At 44.8% G+C, this 12,346-nt stretch overlaps 1 protein-coding gene across 2 annotated transcripts in view; it reads right to left on the bottom strand.

Moving 5' to 3' along the window:
- Positions 1 to 2,135: 2,135 nt before the first annotated feature.
- Positions 2,136 to 12,346, bottom strand: part of LOC142761602 (monocarboxylate transporter 9-like) — a 62,828-nt gene continuing 52,617 nt past the window's right edge. For both annotated transcript variants that reach the window (XM_075890628.1, XM_075890629.1), the window contains exons 2-6: positions 11,039 to 11,210; positions 8,941 to 9,087; positions 7,650 to 7,793; positions 4,452 to 5,330; positions 2,136 to 3,256 (exon numbers count right to left, since the gene is read on the bottom strand). In XM_075890628.1, the coding sequence (XP_075746743.1) occupies positions 3,066 to 3,256; positions 4,452 to 5,330; positions 7,650 to 7,793; positions 8,941 to 9,087; positions 11,039 to 11,168 (1,491 nt within the window). In that variant the 5' untranslated portion in view covers positions 11,169 to 11,210 and the 3' untranslated portion in view covers positions 2,136 to 3,065. The remainder of the gene's footprint in view (positions 3,257 to 4,451; positions 5,331 to 7,649; positions 7,794 to 8,940; positions 9,088 to 11,038; positions 11,211 to 12,346) is intronic.

The following is a 12,346-nucleotide window of genomic DNA, read 5'->3' as shown; positions in this document are numbered from 1 at the left end:
TGGGGCAACCGAAGAGGGTAGTCGGCACAGCAGTGAATATTTGGAAAAATATGTCGGCAGGTGACTCGGACAGTAAAGTGGAGCATCGCACTGATCAAGAAACCGAGAAAGTCAAGGCTGAATTGGCCGTGGCATCTGCCCAGAACAGGAACAAGTCGGCAGATGAACGTCATGTGAGCAGCTTTGAAGTGGCGTAAGGTGACATGAAGGCTATTACTTTAAAGCGCACGAAAAACAAGAGCGACTTGAAAGAGGGAGAAGCAACGTCGGCGGAAGTGGCGCAGGCGGTGGTCACTATCAGGGAAGAGTCAGCGAATAGCAAGGAGCAGAATGGCGGAAGGCCGATTGAAAGCATGAAGAGGATGCAGGGTACGCTCTGGAAGCAGATTCCGAGGGTTCTAGCGCCGACTACAAGGAGGAACAAGCGTTCCACAAGAAAAAAAAATCACAGCATATCCGCGGAAGGCATCATGATGAGTGGGGTGAAGCATCTGTCAGTCCGTCCACGCTTCCGTCCAATCATTCGTTCTTGCTTCTGTCCATCCGTGCGATGGTCTGTGCGTCCATCCATCCATCCGTGCGTCCATCCATCTGTGCATCCATCCTTCCATGCATCCGTCCATCTGTGTGTGCCCGTTCGTGCGTCTGTACGTACGTCTGTCCGCGCCTCTGTCAGTGCATTCATCCGTTCATTCATGCGCCTGTCCATTCATTCATGCCTTCATCTGTCCGTCTGTCCGTGCGTCTGTCCATTCGTCCGTCCATGTAGTGAACACTTCAAATATGGCCATCTCGCATATTTTCATCATAAATTCATGATATAGAAAGAAGTACCACCATCCAGTGGACATTTCGAGGACTAAACAAGAGGTGGCAGGGCCGAATTAGAGTCGCGGGACGCGTGCACTTTCTTACGCATGCGCTTCATGCCTAGTTTTTACCTTTAACCACCTCTTGTTCATGGCACTGTGGCCCAACCCTCACTAGAGCTTGCTAAAACCAAGGAAGTTACGCCCAGTGAGTTGAACAAGGCAACCCTTTTTGGCCAAATAGTGCTAAAAGTGCGTCGTTCTGATACTAGTTTTCTAAAGTAAGCATCAATTTCAAGGCAATTTTTTTCGGAGATTATGTCGCCGATACTCTCCTCTGTAGATTATTCTATCAGAAACAACTATCTTTTTTATTCATGATTTACATGCGCGGGTTTCCTCCTCAATTCTAATGAGTGTGCGCGTGGCGCTCCTAGTCCGGCTGTGGAGGTGGCTACGTACTACTACGATGCACTACTACTGCATACATCGCGAACGCACGACCCACATCTTAGAAGCGTCGCCCCTAAAAGGCAACCACGGGCAACAGTAGCAACCATTCTGCCGCCTCGACAACTGCTGACCCGAAAAGGAATAATGAACGCCGAGTTGCCGATGTGTGGTCGTGTGTGCCATGTGCAGTCCGTCATGCCAAGGTTAGACAAGACAGTTGCATAGACTACCGGTGTGAAATAGCCACCGTCTTTTCCACTCTTTCTGAGGGGAGGAGGACAGTATGCAGCGATCACCGCCAACGTGGCAGAGGAGGACGATGAGCGCGGGTGGGTTCGTGGCACGCGGTCAGCAGCTGCTGGCAACGGGAAATTTCGGCCGAGCATCGGTGGAGACAAGATGATATCTAGTTTGTCTCGTCATGTTCCCTGAGGGTTTCCGGGCTAGTCGCTTTCCGAAACCCCACAGTATGAAGAATGAAAGTTGGCCCGGCAGGTAAACTTCAGCTCTGTGTCACTAGTTTCTGACTCTTATAATAAATTGAATTATTATTGCGTGCTACGCTTTGGCGGGATATGTTTATCTTCACAAACGGGAAATGTATTTGTTGAAACCCTTATGAAAAAGATTCCCAGTCACGTTATGGTGAACGTGATAAAACAAATCACTTTGGACTTGTCATATAAAAAAACAGTCATTGATTTTTCTTGCAATCGGCTGGATTGGGCTGACTGAACGTCGAGACGTATTCGGTTGATCCAACCGAAAGGGTGGTGCTCACGTGCCCAATGCTCTTGATATGTGCACCTTAACACGGACATGTCACTCTCGGTGTATTTTTCTACTGAAAAACTCACATAATGTACACGTGTATTGAAAGACTCAACCACGTTGTCTTCTCTTTATTATACTTCCTTGAATCAAGGAATTGTTGAACGCTTCACTCTCAAGTTAACGCAGAAGTCCAGCAACTGCCATTTAAAAGACTGATAAGATATGCGTGAAGCACATACATTATCACGGATAACATGACGGTCTGCGATATCTCATATACCTCTATAGAATAATGCGCAGATATGTTCTATGTGACATTTTTTGTGGGCACACTCCACTATGAAACAATTGAAAATGTGTCCCCTCATACAAGCAATACCGCTGTAGCACCCGCCTACTTTACAAGGCAATCAACTCATTAGAAAGTAGCAGGGGGCCAGCAGGGTTGATATGTTTTGCCATTATTCTTTGGCACAGTCTCTCAATACATGAGGGCCAAGAAAAGTAATAAGCTAGTCTATTAGAACCCGAAACCTTCGTGGTCTTCACCCACTCTGTGTTTTCATCTTCGCAACATTCACTGTAGCTATACAACTTGTGGTGGAGTGGCACTGTACATTCAAACGAGTGGAAGTGCATGTTGACAAAGCATGCCACGAGAAAGAACAAAGAACTACGAAAACTCTTGATTGATGTTAGAGAGGGTTAGTTTTGTGGGACGGCTTCGTGAACATATCTCTTTTGTGTGTCTGTGCACAAAATCAAAGAAGGTCATGGTTCCAATCCTTTCATCATGCGCTTGCGACGAGAACGATTTCGCCTACGCGGACCTACCGCCTTCATGATCACAAAAAAGCAGTTGATTTACGTTCAAATGTGGCACTTGATAAACGCGCTCAAGCCGGCCTGCATGCACATAAAGCAGGCGCGAAGGAAGGGGCGTTGGTGGGAAAATGAATGCATATGTGGCCCGCAACGCACATGAATTGTTCATCGGATAACGTCAACGAACACTCGGATAACGACAACTTAAGGCTGGCCCTTCTTCGCTTTGGCTTCGTGAGAGCCACATAACGTGCCGTTGTCCAATGTCCACGTGTGCTTAGATGTGGCCCAGAGCTTGATGTGGACGAAGATCCAGATGATGGCACCCAGTGTCACTACGGAGCCGCAAAAGCGGAACAAGTTGTCGTAAGATCCCACCTTGTCCCGGAAGTAGCCTGTATAAGAGCGTAATGAAGCACATTTTGAGAGTATACTCTAAATAAAAGCGGCAAAGTACATGTTTTTGCAATACGGCTTCCTACTAACTGGCTTGCAGTTTTTTTTTTTTGCTGGTGCACATGAGCAACTCATAACTGGATCAGCCACAATCATAACGAAACCAAGTTCAAAGGTCTTCCTCGTTCAAGAATACTTCGGTCGATCACTTTAATGGGCAACCCGAAGCTCTGGAGATGCCCAACCGGCTTTCAAATAGCCCTTAATGTCGGAACAAAAATTATGCTTCAATGAACTTGCTACTTGCCAATTACATATCTAACAGCTCCCAGCACTACCCACGTCAGTATCATCCTGTCGAAAGCAATGACAGTGCTTTATTCATTCGAAAATATGGAAAGTTATGACAAAGGCCTTAAGTCTGGAGGTAATGCACCAAACTACAGAGCCCTGACGGAAACACAAGTTTAATAGTAGGGACAGTTTTCGCAGTCTACCAGTTTTCTAACCTTCAATTTGTCGTTCACCCTACCAACCAATTAAGGAAGCCTTTCATTATGGTAGTTGGCGGGTTTTCATGCTGGAAACCACGACATGATCATGAGACACGACGTTCCGAAGATGACCACCACATGAGTTTATTAACGTGTACTTATAACTGAGTATAGAGACCTGTAGCATTTTGCCTCTATGGCGAAATGCGACAGCCATAGTCGCAATCGAATTTACATCTTTCTTTTCGGTAGCCACACACCGCAACTACTATTGCACCATGGCGCCTTGAAATAAGCGTGGTTGCCTAGCCTACGCAAACGAAAAGGTATTAGTAAACTTGTGACAACATGTGTACATGTTAGACAGCATTATTTCGTATTTATTGCATTGCGAGTGATGGGGTGCGCATGATAAATTTACTCATGTCCGATACACACAATATAATACGGGTCTGGATACTGACTATAATTATGACAACCTATGATCGTCGTTAGTTGACGCTACGCAACATAAATTGCTAGTGTAGGGCTTGTAACATTTTTAAAGGCCATGATGAAGGCATGGCGCCTGATTCCATTACACGTGCAGCGACCTCTTTATGTATTCCGAGAATTTGCAGCATGGTTTGAACTCCACAAGCAACTTCTTGAACTCACAAGAGCGTATCGGATACCGTCATACGATGACGCCAATACTCACCAATTACGAGTGGCTTTCCCAGTGACGTCATCCCCGCGGACGCTGACACCATGCCATACGCCATAGACACTCTTTCGATGCCGACGTACTCCGCGCACAGCACAGAAAATAACACTACGGTAGTGCCGATGCAGAATGCAATCGCCGTCGCCATTGCGAACACTACAGCGTAACTCTCCGCTAGCGGAAGCATGATGTACAGAGATCCCATCCACACGAAGCTGATGGTCATCAGGGATTGACGAGTGAAGTATCCTCTGTCAGCCAGTGCCGGAAGTGTCAGCCGACCGACCAGGTCAGCCACTGAACTGGTTGAGAGCACGGTCACCGCGTGTGAAACACTTATTCCACGGTCAATCGCGAAATCAACCAGTAGGGAAATATAGCACTCGAAGGCGAAGCTGAACGCAATGTAAGAGTACATCACCACGTAAAACATGGGACACGAGAACACGGTAAGGCCATGACGAAATGATCCTGGCACTAATTCCTGTTTTTTCGCACTTGCGTGGCCATCTGCCGATCCATTTGGAATCGCATTGCGGCTGGCTTTTTCGGTGTGGCCAGCAGTGTCAGTCACACTGCGCAGTTTCTTCTCTTGGGCCTGCTTGTCCTTCTGCTCTTTCAGCTTCTTCTTCAGCCATGATGGCTGACGCAGAAAGAGGCTGAAAGCCACGGCGTTCAGACAAAGAGCACCGAAGAGCAGCAGGGCACTTTTAAAGCCGTAGTGATTGGTCGTCAGCTCGAGGAACTTTGGAAAAACAAATGTGCCCATCGTAGCACCAGCGAAATTGATTCCCATGGCAAGACCTTTGTAGCGAATGAAGTGCTCGTTGATGACAGTCGGAATAACGACAAACAGCATACCGCTGCCGATTGCTGAAACGAGAGAAGATGTTACGATCTTTGTACTCTGGAAAGTCACAACTACTTATCACCTAGAGAGCCCAACACAATATATTCACAACAAAGGTCTAAAAAACGCTATAACCACCTCACAGCACCGCTGGCAGGCTGAAGCCAAGTTACATGTGCCTGAATGTTGCTGAAATGTGCCTGTATTGAGACGTAGTTGAGGTAGACACGACATCCCCGCAATAATAATGATGTGGGTTGTCAACGCTCACAGTAGAAGTTTACCTGACAATGTTACTCATTTTTCAGATAATTGCATTAACACTGTACTTGTCGTCACGTCACCTCTCTACATTTGCGAACACACGCTCGTAATATTACACTTTAGTGGTGAACAGGTAGCAAATCAAAGAAAGCAAAAACAAGACTTAGATACCTCCACTTATGATGTACACTCAATAGTAACCACTTTGATGGTTTTTTTTAACCGTGAATGTATTTTTTCATGTAAAAGGTACTATTTTCAAAGCATAAAGAAACGCTCGGTTCTGTTGAATCTAGCTTTATTGAACCAGAAGTGGCTTTCCATAGACTCGAAACAGATCATATGCAGAAGTTTTTGCTGCGTTTGGTTGAGTTGCAGAGCAACTCAACCAAACGCAGCATCGACTTAGTGGTGCCTTGCTAAAAACCTAGCATAAATTATCGCTTTGTGAAACGTATCGAAAGGAAGCGTAACTTCACATGACGTATTAAAACGAAGCATAACCTCTTAAGGTTCCAGACCAGCTAGGTTCCGCTCAGTTCAATTGCTTCTCTAGCCTTGAGTGTTTAGTGGGAGCTGCAGTATTCTTCGCAACTACGCACGTGAATATACAGATAAGAGTTTTCATTTTTAAATTTTTTAAATTGTGTCAATATATAGATTGTACGCGCTCATTGAGGGCTTGAACATGGTTTAAGGTATATGTCGTATATCGTGGCGTTGAGTGATTCATTATCTCGAACACCATTCTAGAAAGAAAGAAATTTGAAAGGAATTTATGTAGCGCGAGGCGAAAAAACAAACACAGGAAAGTATAGACTGAGAAGACAGAGCGCTACTATCAACAACATGTTTATTTTCGACCTCCAAGCTGCTTTTAAGCCATAATCGTCAGGCGACCAAGCAGATAAGCACGTGTAATTCAGATACATGCACGACAATGCCATCTACCTACAAGAAAAAACGATAAATAGGACAACAAAAAACCTCACAGATAAAATCACGTATCTCTGCGTACGCAGGAACGCCAGTTTCTTGGGTGACAAGGCAATTGAAGGCTTGCTAATACATACATCTCCAAGAGCATCAATAAGTTCGGCTTCTGTGATCAACCGAGTCCTCTTATCCTTATGCCGACCAACAATGATTGTACTCTGGAACAAAGGCCGGCAGCCACACGCGTGAATGTGAAGAGCGAGAAAACCTTCTGGCAGCAGTTTATTCGCCTTGTAATCGTGTTCTCTCAATCGCTCATTCACACACCTACTGGTTTGGCTGACATATTTTTTCCCACACGTGAACAGAGTAAGATAAATGACGAACAAAATGCACTCCACAAATTTGTGTGTATGCCTTTTTGTGCACAACACCCTTTCCTCACGTGACGGATTTGTCAGCACACACAATTTCCCAAGTTCATCGCGTACTGAAAATAGCACCCTAATATTGTCCCGAAGGGCCACTTTCTTAAGATTATGTGACAGCTGGTGAACATATGGAATTACGGCCGTGTGTCTTGATTTTGCCGGTGAATTTCTTTCATAAATTTCTTTCAAATGTTTCACCAACAAGCCCGCACCGCCACTCTTGTCGACCATTCTAGAGTCAATTCGATGATTCAGCGAGAGCATATAGCTGGGAGCTTCTCTCGTATAGTGTCAGTACAGAGCAACAAAGCTACAGAAAGAACAGTACACATAACGGTACAATGCACGCTCTGTTTATTGGCTTTAAGAAATCTATCTTCTTGAATTCAGGTGGGTATCGTTGTGCTTCATGCTTGTCTCTTTCCAGCATCATTAATGCGCCCCTACGTTATGAAAGCCTGTCAAAGTCTTTTGTGCACTGTCTTAATAAATGTAAGCAATATTTTTGGTACTTCTTGTGAAATTTACGGTTTTTTTTCTGTTTTTCTCACTAGAAGCAAGGTACTTTAACAAAGAAAGAGTTTATAGGCAACGCAAGTGCACCTACAAGTCAAAAATTGATCGTTTAGTTGCTATGAAATGCATAGGACATCATCGAAGTCCGTGTTTATTAGCATTTTCTCATGCAATAAATATTTAAAGTCTACTTACAGTGGACAATGCCCAAGCTGAAAACGAGGTATTCAGTGTTGGTGGCGAAGTACGAAACCATGAGTCCAAGGGCTCCAATGGAGCCGCCGACTATCGCCACAGGTCGTGGAGTATACCGATGCGCTAACGGCCCAGCAATGAGACCTGAAAATACAGACGTAAATATAATACGCTATTTACCTGAATTGCCTCTCGAAAGAATGCGCTTTAGATGTAGTACGATCTAAACAGTACCATGGCCTTATTTAAGGCGCCTTCTACATTAGCCCAGATGCTATCCAGAATATTCAAAATCCTTGATGATTGATTGATATGTGGGGTTTAACGTCCCAAAACTACCATATGATTATGAGAGACGCCGTAGTGGAGGGCTCCGGAAATTTCGACCACCTGGGGTTCTTTAATGTGCACCCAAATCTGAGCACATGGGCCTAAAACGTTTCCACCTCATTCGGAAATGCAGGCGCCAATGCCGGGATTCGATCCCGCGACCTGCGGGTCAGCAGCCGAGTACCTTAGCCATTACATCGCCACGCGGGGCTTCAAAATCCTTATGTCATGCATGACAATCAGTTACACACAATTCAACTTCTATAGATGAGCACTTGCCAGCTCATGATCACAAAATAGTCTAGTTTTTAATTTTTCATCAAGTTCCCAAAACACTCTAGTATCTGGTAGTTCACCGTTATTAATATTCGTGCACGTGAATCTTGCGTGGCAACTACGAATGAGGTATTCGTGCATTAAGGTCAACATTTATCAGCCAATTAATTAACAAGACGCACGAACAAGTCATAAGCAGTTAAACGATTTGATAAACTTCTTGCTAGCTTTGGCAGTTTTACTGATATTCATATCTACGAATGAAGTTGCTGATCCAATAGCGTTGCTTTCCAATGAATAGTATAGTCATGTACAATCATAAGCTGCGTTCCTCTGTGTGAGCCCACCTTACAAGCTCTAGCGTTGTTCGCAGTGGTCCCTTCGTTTCAAGATATTTTCATTTTAGTACATACTACTCGAGCTTGCAACATTTTGCGTGGTGATTGCCTCCCAATTAGGTTTCACATAATTGCGATTTCGGGCCAATTATACAAATGTGCAAAGGGAATGCAGTGCACTTTGTATGTTCCTTTCGTGCCAGGCTATCTTGAAAGCGCTTGCTTATGTCAACACTTGTGGGCATAAGTTTTAGTATAACTCATAGGGCCAAACTCAGACAGCGGGATATTGAGCAGTCATTCTTGTTGCACCGTTGTAGATATTAGGTAAACTCATGTGACTGAACCTGTTAGCAGCAGCACGCCACCGAGTAATATGATGGGCCATGCAGCCTGTGTTCTGGTAGCGCCGAAGGTGTCCAGAATGGCCACGTACAAGAAGCCACTCGACCTTCGTCCACCGACGCCGAAAAATGTAGCAAGGGCGCATGCTCCTGCAAATCAAGCAAGTGCGAGTTTACACACACACCCCGGCGCGTGTACATGCACGCACACACACTCACAAATAGCATAGTCGTTTTACTGTAAATGAAGTACAAAAGAATTGTACTAATTTGCAAATTAACGTTTGCAGCTGACATCATTACACTATGGCATGCTATAAATGATTGAAGATGTAACACCCCGCAAGTATGTACTACTTCAATGGAGTTCTTCACGTCAATGCGGCTTGTCAGCTCGAGGCTCAGTGACGAGATGCACTTCCATGCATTTTTTTTTGCCCTTCCGCAACGTTACTTACACCTTGACCTAATGTGAGTAAAGTTGCCAGTAATGTTAGAACCGCCTTTCTTCCATATCTTATTTTGCAGTGCAGCCGATAATCTGCTTACTACACTAGAAATTGCTTCAAAAGCGCTCCGCGAAGTTAAGTTTACAAAGGGTACATCCGCAAAGTTTACTTATTTATTAATTTTTTTTATTTATATCACACTGTGTAAAGGGCCGTAATTGGGAGAGAGCAAAAAGTGAAAACGCCTAAAAGAACAGAATTTCAGCAAGCAGCCGAAACTTTCGAGCTACTCATGCACAAAGAAAATGCGCATCGCGCAAGTTTATAAATTAATGTTCTTGGTGAAGCACTCGCGGTACTCGCACCCACTCAATTTTACTGGGGACTCGTACGTAAAAAAATAATGCGCAAAGGCCTCAGTGGAACTCCTTACTGCCCAATCTTTTCTTTCGTGCTCATTATTGTTAGATATGTACTGTTTGATTGTAATATGTAGTAACAATTATTATTGACAGCTTGATTACGCTTAGTCGTAAGAAAAATTGCCAACTACGGCGATTTTATGCATACCGGAAGAGCTTGCTGTGAATTAAGCGATGACGTACACTCACTAGTCTTGTCCGTGGACTCGCTGCTTTATGGAGACGTCGTTTTCAGCACGAAAAAGGTACTCTTCAGCAACGCCAGAAAAGCACCATTCATCATGCACCTTACATCTCACTGTCAGTCATGCCCACTAGGACCGCAAACAGCGAGTAGGAGAACACAGTAAATACTCCATTCCCTCAGGGTCATATAATGAAGGCTGGCATGGAATGAAATGTTCGAAACGGTACATGGCAATTTTAAATTTGGCACAGTACTTGCGAATACACCTTACCAATCGAAAACAAAGACAGAAGGTTGAATGCAAACACAACAAACACTGCAGGCGCTGCGATGCTGCCGTTGCGCTTTTGGCTCACGCTGTTCGCACTCCATTCTCATAGCACAGACCACACAAATCGGTGGTATCTCAAAGCTATTTTCTGAGTACGAAGGACGAGCTACCATGAATTTTCCTAGAATAATTCACAACACAGTACGCATGTTGTCTACAAAAGCAGAACAGATGTAAACAGAGTAATCTTACTGTGCGAATAATTCTGAGAAAGTGTGCATCTTTGGTGAAATGGCAGTATCAGCTTGAATTCATGCAGAGTAGTTAGTCTTCATAATAGGCCTCCATTGAACATTTCTCAGACTACAACTATCAGACGAAATTCTAATGGCGGGCTCGCATAGCATGGTGTAGAAGAATAACGTGCGTATACAGAAAAGGAGTAAAGTCGAAACAGATGAAACGTTTCAACAACGATCTGGTTAAACTGGGTTTTCTATCAATATCAATCGTACCTTTAAATTGTGGACCCAGTAGTGCACCATCTGTGCACCTAAGCGTTCAATTAAATAAATGTTACTCAATTCTATTGAGCTTTCATTAGAAAGAGTATATAGCGGGAAACATAGAGACGACTGTGAAAAATATATTGCAATACCTATGTATAAATCATTACACTAGCATTCTGCAGTATGTTTCGCGTATACATGGTCCACAGGACGTCACTCATTAATTCAGCTTATACCAGAATGGACAAATAAAGAAATCTCACCTGCCGTCATCCAGCTGTGGACGCTGTCGGGCCCGTAACGAGGTATTCCTTTTCTCGCATTGCTCGTAGGCGAAGTCTCACACCCGTTCTTTTTCTCGGCAAGAGTGGACGCCTGGTCTGGGACAGTCATGGCGACCAGGCAAGAGGGGCACTTCTAATCACGGGCCATGCACTGCAGGTAAAAAAAAAAAAGAAAAACTCCTAAATGACTCATCGAAGCTCTCTCGGACCACTGCCCGCCGCGTGTCGGCAGTACCCTTGAATATTGAATGTCGACGCTGCACACACCCACGCCCGTCGAAAGACCACTATTGAATCAGAACAAGCAGGGGGTTTAGTGTAGAGTATACGGCTATTCTTTTCTCCGTTCTATCCAATAACTATCCGTGTACTTTCTTACCTGCTATCTTTGGTACGGTGCCAGCCGCGCTTCAAAGCGACTGAGCAATCGCACTGTCACTAAAAGTAACATGTCCTGCCCGTATATGTGCTAGACGGCCACAACCCTTCGCCGACGGGGCCTTCACGTTCCCCATGAAGGTCTCAACAAAGTCCCGACAGCTTGAAAGGCGGGACGGGCCGCAGAGCGTAGACGTGTGCCTAATCGAAAGTACACGTGCAGCCGAGTTTTGTTCCCTCTCTGTATTGCGCAAAATTTGTCTTCCTTGACAGGGCGTGGCGAGACGCAAACGCCGGCTTACTAGTGTGGCTCACTCGGACACGTACCTCTTCGGTGCCTAGGCAACTCCGCGAGACGGCTTGAAATGGAAAGAAGAACATGGTGGCGGAAATAACATTCACGGCTCACAATCTATAGATTATGCTTACACAATATAACAAGCGCATATATTGTGCTGCCACACAACCAAAATTCTTCAAATAAGCCTGCGTGAAAAGCGGGGATAACGTTGCTGAACACGCATTGAATGCCTACAATAAGATGCTTGGTGCACCTATGATTGGAGCCAGGCCTATTGCCAGTAATAGTTTCTCTTGATGAATTTATAAGGCTTGGAAATTATTAAGCCCTGTAAATTCATTATTTATTCTCAGTAAAGCGCACCCTTTTTCCTTGGCTAGGGAGAAGGGCAGCTAAGGCATCCTCCCCCCCCCCTCATGGCTACTGGTCTAAATGGAACCATGGAGGCAGGGAAGCAAGAGCATAGTGTAAGAGCTTAAAGTTTAAATGCAGCTAGAGTTACAGGCATCCAATATGTAGAATACGCAAGCATTTTCCCGATGTGTTTATATAACAATACTATGCGCGTGTGCCTTGCATGTTGGAACCATGATACGAGGCTGGCCAAT

This window comes from Rhipicephalus microplus, chromosome 3 (assembly GCF_043290135.1).
Source record: "Rhipicephalus microplus isolate Deutch F79 chromosome 3, USDA_Rmic, whole genome shotgun sequence".
NCBI lineage: Eukaryota > Metazoa > Arthropoda > Arachnida > Ixodida > Ixodidae > Rhipicephalus > Rhipicephalus microplus.
Note: the sequence above shows the minus strand (reverse complement) of the source record. Positions and strands in the feature narration are given on the sequence as shown.